Genomic DNA, 8,968 nt, shown 5'->3' on the forward strand with positions numbered 1-8,968 from the left:
CTTTTCTGCACTATCTAACCCAGGTTTCCCTATAAGAAAATACGACGTTGGTGTGTTTTGTGTTGTGAACGTACTCTCAAAAGCATGTATTCATGGTGTTTGGCGTTTGTGCGTGTGCGTTTTTTTTTTGGATCTGGACGCTACAACTATCTGTTTAGTTTCTTGTGTGTAGCTTGATGGTGAATGGAAAATGTTTTGAGATAAGTCTGAAAATATTCGGCTACAAGGAAGAAGAAAAATTGTTATTTCGTTAGTCTATCATAAATAGCTGTACTAATTCGTGTTAATTATTTCCAGAGACTCAGTTATAATTGTTTACTTTGAACTTCGCTCTGGATTACTGTTATTAACTTTTATTTTTTGATTTCTATTGTCGATCTGCAATAGTGAAAGTAAAATGGAAAGCTTTCGTAGTCGTAGGAAGCGTGGTAGAAGAAGTAAAAGAAGGACAAGTACTAGTACTGATAAACACTATAGGTATATGAGCATGTCGCATTATAGCACACACAAACGTAAACGTAAAAGAAGAGTGTTGTAATGATCATCCGTCTCGCTCACATAGTTGTTGCCAAAGGTCAAAAGATTGGACAAGCTCGAAGTCAGACCGTAATAAGACCCAAACACCACCGTTACCATTTTCTTTTGTGTCTAATAACTTTCCAGTCTCGCACAGTGTGGTGCCGAATTTGACCCTAATGATAATAGCCACACTATACTTACCTGGTTGACCAAAGTAAATGAATGTGCCCAGATATACCATTGGGATGAGCAACAAATTTATCATTATGCCATACCTAAATTAAGCGGCTTAGCAAAAAATGGTACCAAGGACCGCCGTCAGTACTGTTTACATGAGCTGAATGGACAGAAAAGTTAAAAACAGCTTTTTTAATTAATGAGAATTATAGAGAACTTTTGACAAATATGTTGAAACTTCGTTGTAGGATCGGACAGCCATTTTAAAACTATTATTATGACAAAATGGCTTTAGTAAATAAATGTGAGATATCTGGCCAAAAGGCTGTTGGATGCATTATCCATGGTATTGATGACTAATTTGTAAGGATGAGTGCCGGTGTATGTATGTTTGTAAAACCAGAACAACTACTAGACTATTTGCGTACTGTTTATTTAGCCGATACAAACAATCTTATGCGAAGTAAGAACATGCCATTAACCAAAGCTGTACACAGCCATAATAAAACCAACGATTCACACATACAGCCTCTACGATGCTTTAACTGCAATGAAGTAGAAAAGAAGGGCATATTAGTATTAGGTGTACTAAACCACTAAAAAAATGCACTTACTGTTACAAGCTAGGCCACGAAACAAAAGACTGCCGTAAAAAGGTTGATTCTGGTAGTAGCAATGATAAGGAACGGCAGAGCTTAAACGGAGAAAAAATAATCCTATGCATTGATAATTTTAATAACTCTCCCGATGGAAATGTCAAATATTTTAAGTCTATTCATGTTAACGGTGTACAATGCCAGGCATATGTTGATTTTGGTAGCCGGTGCACCCTGATTAGAGAAACTAATGCTCGAAATTTGCTAATGGACTGGGACCTTAGCGACTTACCTTTATGAAAGGGATTTGGCAATTCGTTGGTTAAGCCTTTGGGCAGAAAAGTAGTAACGTTAGAAATAGACAATGAACGTCAGAGGAGAGGTTAAAATTTTAATTGTACCTAATCAGTATTTGCTAGCACCCATATTTGTTGGACAAACATTTACTCAACAGCCTCATGTCATGGCCTTTAAAACAAATGACGAGTTGATATTCTTACAAAAACCTGAGGTTATGGGAGAATGAAAAATTACAATTATTAATTCAGGATAATATTGCTATCTTGCCACATTCCACCTCCACCAAAGTAGAAAGTGATTATTCAGGTGGACTGCTTATACAATATAGCCATAGACAGAAAGTGTGTAATACTGATTACATGGTTCTTCCAGGAATTTATAAATTTGAAAATGGTAAAGGATATGTAATGATAAGTAACTTATCAAATAATACCTTAAATTTTAAAGTGGACGAGTTACTTACTCGAGGTTATCAGTATAAAGAAGTCCCCAATGAATATGTAGGCACGTACATGTGCCTACATATTCATTCACAAGTCAAACTGGAGATTACCTACAGTTGCCAATGGATCAGGTGAAATTAGGTATAGAGTTGAACGAAACTGATAAACGTGCATTCTATAATTTACTAGAAAGGTATAGGGACTGTTTTGCGCTGAATCTCAAGGAACTAGTGTAGTCTCATAGTGTTGTGTTCCTGCCGGTGAGTAAGGTTGCCAGAGCTCAACGAGGGGGGTGGGGTTAGGGTCGGCAACGCGCATGTAACTCCTCTGGAGTTGCAGGTGTACATAGGCTACGGAGACTGCTTACCATCAGGCAGGCCGTATGCTTGTATGCCACCGACGTAGTATAAAAAAAAAAAAAAAAAACTAGGAAGAAACGACTTATCAAAAATGCACATAACTTTAAATGACAATGTACCGGTGGTACATAACCCTTATAGAATGTCACAGCTTGAACGCGAACAGTTGTCGAAGATAATCGAAGATCTGTTGTCAAACGACGAGAAAGTACGTCTTCCTATTCAAGCCCGGTAATTCTGGTGAAAAAGAAAAATGCTGAGAAATGCTTGTGTATAGACTACAGAGCTTTAAATAGGAAGACTCTAAAGGACAAATATCCGTTGCCTCGAATTGAGGACCAGTTAGACAGTATGTATGTATGTATATACATTATTGTACATAGAAATAAAAACACGAAAAACACAGTTACAGAGTAAATTTAATACAACAAAGGCGAACTTATCCCTGTATGGGATCTCTTCCAGTTAACCTTTGAGGAAATGAGTAAAACAGAAGTAACGGTGAATGAATGACAAACACAAACAAAAGTGTACAATTACTGAAATTAATGAAATGCACGTTTTGAATACACATTGATACAAATATACATAGATAGAAAAATAACCATAAAATAATGCATACATATATGTATATATATATATAATAAATATTCAATATATTATATAAATAGATATGAATTCGAACCAGAAAAGTAAAGGAAATTAAAAAAGTAGAAGTTCTCAATGGAATTAGGAAGTCGTAACCAAAGTATCTGAAAGCCACAATTTTTTAAGCTTCTCCTTGAGTGATGCTACAGATTGGGATTGCCTCACGGACACCGGAATCTCGTTCCATAGCTTAACGGCATGGACAGTAAAGGATTTCTTGTATGTGCGCGTCGTATTGGAAGGAATTGTGAGTGAAAGCAATCTTTCAGCACCAATAAAAAAAAGCACCTTGATCGAAGGCGATAACCACTACCAGCAGCTAAATAACTAAACCTTTCGAAAAGGTACGGTGGCGAAGCAGGATTGAATAGAACATTGAAAAGCAATGATAGGACATGCACATCTCGTCGACGACGAATCGAAAGCCAGCCAAGCTGAGATCGAAACTGGGATACATGATCAAACTTACGTAGACCGAATATGTATCGAATACAAATACAGACAGTTTAGGAGGCAACGCTTATTTTTGTAGTCTCGACTTGGCATCAGGATATTATCAAGTGCCTATGAATGAGGAAAGTAGGCATCTCACAGCGTTCGTTACCCCTGACGGATTGCACGAGTTTAATCGCATGCCGTTTGGGTTAGCGAACGCTCCGAGTGTTTTTCAGAGAACCATTAATGCTACGCTGAGAGGTTTTGGACAGAATTTGACTTTGGCCTACATGGATAACTTATTAGTTGCTTCCAAAATGATAAGCGAAGGTCTAGATAAGTTGGAAAAAGTGTTTCAACTAATACGATCCGCTAAACTCACGTTAAATTTGAATAAGTGCCACTTTTTCCAGACCCGTATCGACTATCTGGGGTATGAAACTAGCTTCAGACCGGGTTTAGGCAAAATCAAAGCTGTACACGACTTTCCAGTACCAACAAATGTACATGAGGTTCGCCAATTCATTGGGCTCACAAGCTACTTCAGGCGTTTTATCAAAAACTTTTCAGTCATAGCTAGACCATTGACGGCCCTTACAAAAAAAGATACGGAATGGAATTTTGGTGAATCGAAAATTAACGCCTTTAAGGAGCTTAAACAAAAGTTGACAAGGCGCCCAGTATTAGCGTTGCATGATCCAAGTGCTGAATTAGAAATTCACAGAGATGCTAGTAGGTCAGGTGTTGCAGCCATACTTATGCAACGGCACCCTACAGCGGGGCTGCAACCTATATCGTATTACAGCCGCCAGACCACTCCCGATGAAAGTAAATTACACTCCTATGAACTAGAAACACTGGCTGTGGTCTGTGCTTTGGATTGATTTAAGGTATATGTACTCGGTAAGACCTTTAAAATAGTTACAGACTGTATTGTTATTCGTAGCACAATGACCAAACGTGATTTGATACCGAGAGTGGCGCGATGGTATATTCTTATGGAAAAGTACGATCTGATTATAGAGCATAGGGAGGGCATTAAGATGATCCATGTACACGCTTTATCCCGAAACCCAATACAGTCCCAATCCCAACCACATGAAATTACGGAAGTAGTAGATATTTTATCAATTAACGATGATACATGGCTTCAAACAGTTGAAGCCATGTTCAAACAGTACAACAACAGGACTCTGAATTACAACGTATAATGAACATACTGAGCGATCCAAATACCAAAGATATTGTAGTTTCATAAAAATTTTACTCTAAAAAACGGACGCTTATATCGAATAATAAACAAAAACGAAGAAATAAATCTCAAAAACAGTTGAATGGCAAATAGTTCGTATGAACCACGATGATTTAGGACATGTTGTATTCGATAAAACTTATGAAAAAGTCAGTCGCGTGTATTGGTTCCCAAAAATGAGGCGCTTCATCAAAAAAATTTGTAAGGCGTGTCTTAACTGTGCTCATAACAAAGTACCAGCTGGGCCCAAGGAAGGATATCTTCACCCGATACCCAAAATGAATAAACCTTTCGATACTTTACATACAGACCACTGTGGCCCATTACCCATAAGTAAATCCAAGCATTGTTACATTCTTTGTATAATTGACGCATTTACAACGTTCATCTACATTAAAGCCGTGAAAAACGGTAAGACTAGTACTACCATAAAGGTGTTCAATGAATATTTTTATCTGTATGCCGTACCGCGACGAATTATCTCAGATCGAGGAACTAGTTTTACCAGTAAAGAATTCGCTGAGTTTTTAAAACAAAGAGGTGTGATGGAACATGTGTTAAATGCTGTCGCCAGTCCTCGCGCGAATGGACAAATAGAGAGATATAATCGTACAATTGTAGACGCGCTCTCAGCCGTTAATCATGATAAACCAAATAATTTATGGGATTTAGATGTACCTCAAGTTCAATGGGCAATAAAGGTGTTCAATGAATATTTTTATCTGTATGCCGTACCGCGACGAATTATCTCAGAGGAGTAGGAAAAATGTATTATAGAACTTACTTTCTAAAGTACCGTAGAAACCACCAAGATGTTTCAACTGCCTTATTTATTATTGAAACGAAAAAAAAATTAATCTTAACATTAGAATGTTATTGCATATACAATACAACAATCACCAAATATTATGACATAAAAGTACAGTGCGAAAAATTCTCGTTGCCTTACCCCTCAAATAAAATAAAATATTATTATACTACGGTTTGGTAAAGGTTGCTTGCCATCCAAACAGTAATCGGTTGTAAAATGGAACAATATCAAACAGCTTTAACATGAAATAAGCCAGCCATTAAAGTTTATTTTAGCCTGCTACGGAAATATTTATAGTTTTTACAAGTAGCGCTAGGCCACGGTGACCCATACCTTGAGCCATGTCAATATCTTCTGAAATATTATTTATGGTATCTTTGAAATATGCATTTTTCTATGGATAAATTTTTCCACTGCGTAGTCACTGATTTAGCAGGATTTTTTTAAGCTTAATTCCAAATAAGTTTGAAGTGAAAACAGACTTTAACTTTATAGGTAACTTGATGAAAAGAGCAATGCATTGTTAAGCTTCAGCGTCCTTGACTACTTTCAGTTGTGTAGCAATAGTTTGCGCCAGATATTTCCGCATTGAAGACAGCCGTATATCTCTTTCTTCTGTTGATTTTATTTCGGATAGATTTTCACCAGATCTTTGAGCACAACAAGGATGTAGAGGCTAGGGACAGTTAAAATTTTAAATTTATTTTATTTATTTTTTTCTCAATGGATTCACCGTCAACGCTCCCAAGTACTACAAAATCTACGTTAGGTAAATTTACGTTACATTAGGTACTTACTCATACCTCATCTTCATTGAAGAAAATCAAAAATTTGATCAATCGTTGTACCTTCAGGGGCGTCTCCGGAGACCCGTTGCTACTGGTGCGGGCCGCTGGCAGAGCAGGTGCACCGCAGCCGGCGCTCGGCGCCCTGCGGCGCCTCCGACCACATCACCGTGTGCGAGCCCGGCTACAACTACTGTGCGATCGTCGCTACTTCACCACGTTAGTGTTATTGGCTTCTTTAAACGCCTGGAGTGAACAATTCTCGGCATCGTACTGATCTACGATGATCCAATATCACCATCTACCTACACATAAGTATATCACCTGTCAAATCTGAACTAACAGATTTCTTCTTGATTTCTACTTACTTATCACAAGTTGTATTTTATAGTTAACTCAGTAACTACGAGCAAGTACGAGTAACAAACCAGTTAACGGTTATTCATTCATATGACAGCAGTCGCATTGCAACAGTGGAAAACATAAAAAATAAATTAAGTAGCAAGAGATAGTCAACGTTGTAGACGTTTAAGAGGATATACCCGCTAGACGTGTGCGCCGCGCCGGCGCGCCGCCACCGCCGGGCTTTTTTGCCACGCCGCCGCCGCCGATAAATGATCGGCGTGAAATCGGCGTGACCTTGAGTGTTGTTAGTTGACTATTCGAAGTTGATATTTGGATTGCAATATGGATTTTTTTGTATTATACATGTTACAGTTGTCAAATAAATAGTATTTGTATGGATTAATTAAATGAAACAGAATAATAGCCAGTTGTTCAAAAGATTTGAAACACCGATTAAAGTAACTGAGTAATCCTCAGTTACTTTAATCGGTGCTTTAATCTGCTGAAGCATCAAGAAGAGCAGAAGGCAGAATGCTCCGTCATGAAAATACTTAACTAGGCAATGAAAATACAGGGCTCATGTACCATGGGACTATGGGATCTCATCAGAACAGAAAAGGAAAACTAACTGACTAATGTTGCGACTATTATCGAAAACTCCGGACACCCTGAATATCCTAAAAAATTCGTGTGCCAAAAAATGTCGAGAAATAGAAAGAGAGACTGAGTGACAACACTGAGGGTCTACCGGGAACCACGTTCAACGTGTTGCCTCCCTGTCACACTTACGTACGAATTTACAAGTGCGATAGAGAGGCAACACGTCGAACGTGGTTCGTGGTAGGCCCTCTGAAGATTCACTGTCAATCTGGCGGACCGCGCAAAAGCTTGCCCCACGGAAATGTGCAAGTTGTAAATGGGTGAAGCAACATTTTCCTGTTACTCGTTACTATGGTTACAATCACCTGGGTCACTGGGGCTTTCAATTAACCAAACATTTTTGTAGTAGTTGGTGGCATGATGCGGAGAAACACATGAATTTAGGCCGAACCGAATGAATAGCAAACATGCTCGAGTTGGAGCATATGTGAGATAGTCGAATGCTATGAAGAGTTCTTGCGGCAGTCTGCACCGTGTAGTCCACCCGGCTTATGACCGCATGAAATGGAAACAGGTTACATGTGGTGGCGATCCTCAGCAATGAGAAAACTGGTGCTTGTACTCATGTTTGTACGGCAAGAAAACCATTAAAAAATGCAAGTCACCCATGTATCTTCACTCGAAAATTAATATTTCTTCTTTTCACACTCGACACGGTACAAAATCTACTCGACGTTGCCTTTTAGAAGTACATCCTCATAGGACAATTGCATTTACCGGTTGTTTCCGTTATCTTGCGACCAAATGCTGGAATGATATACCCCCGCCTTTGAGAGAGCTGAAATCCAAAAAATCATTTAAACATAGTTTTAAAAATATTCTCCTCGTAAAACAAACCGCTGGTATTCCATACGGCTTTTTGGTCGCAGATTTCAGAATCTAACATGGTGGAGATGGCAGTCACGAGGACTAAGGGGCCTACACACTGTTCACACACTTGCCGACTTATCTATTATCTCAGTATTATATATATATACATATTTATTAATTAAAACATGTAACACACACATACCCTCATTTTATTTAATGTACATCTGTTGTGACCTGGGTTCCGGCAGAAAACCAGTGCTTACTCGAAAGAGTGAAGAGTATCACTGAGCCGTGACCCTTATGTCCTGCTGCAACGCACACAGTATGTAGGTAGGTACTTTTATTTTATTTTATTGTTTATTAATTATTCCTATTTTGTTGTCTCAATTTTCTTTTGTGCCATTTTTATTTTGTTCCTGTAATAATTTGTGTTCTTTATGATGATTTAAACTTTATATTGTGTATTTTTGCAGCTGCCAAATAAATGATTTATCTATCTATCTATCATTAAATGGAAGCCATAGCAGTATTAGCAGTCCATCAAATTTCAAGGATATTTGGAATTTTGTTATAATACGTCATTTTTAATTTTAATACGATATGCCATGGAAATCATAAGAAAAATGAGAGCTATAGATCGGATTGAAGGTCATTGGGACCAGGTAACCCCTTAATGCAAGCCAGTTACTAGTGAAAGTTGGGAAATCAAGTTATTATACCTATCCTACATTCATTTCCAAACCCTATTTTACTACTTTACTGACCATAGCAACCTATATTAATCAAATTATCAAGAAAAATAACAAATTATTGATTTTTCTTAAAAAA

General features: G+C 37.9%; 1 protein-coding gene across 1 annotated transcript in view; it reads left to right on the forward strand.

Annotated features, from left to right (window-relative positions):
* The window catches only part of LOC133533545 (uncharacterized), a 29,625-nt gene that overhangs the window by 18,277 nt on the left and 2,380 nt on the right, over positions 1-8,968 (forward strand). Inside the window, exon 3 of the mRNA XM_061872534.1 lies at positions 6,395-6,544. Coding sequence (XP_061728518.1) covers positions 6,395-6,544 — 150 coding nt within the window. The remainder of the gene's footprint in view (positions 1-6,394; positions 6,545-8,968) is intronic.

This window comes from Cydia pomonella, chromosome 2 (assembly GCF_033807575.1).
Source record: "Cydia pomonella isolate Wapato2018A chromosome 2, ilCydPomo1, whole genome shotgun sequence".
In the NCBI taxonomy this organism is placed as follows: Eukaryota; Metazoa; Arthropoda; class Insecta; order Lepidoptera; family Tortricidae; genus Cydia; species Cydia pomonella.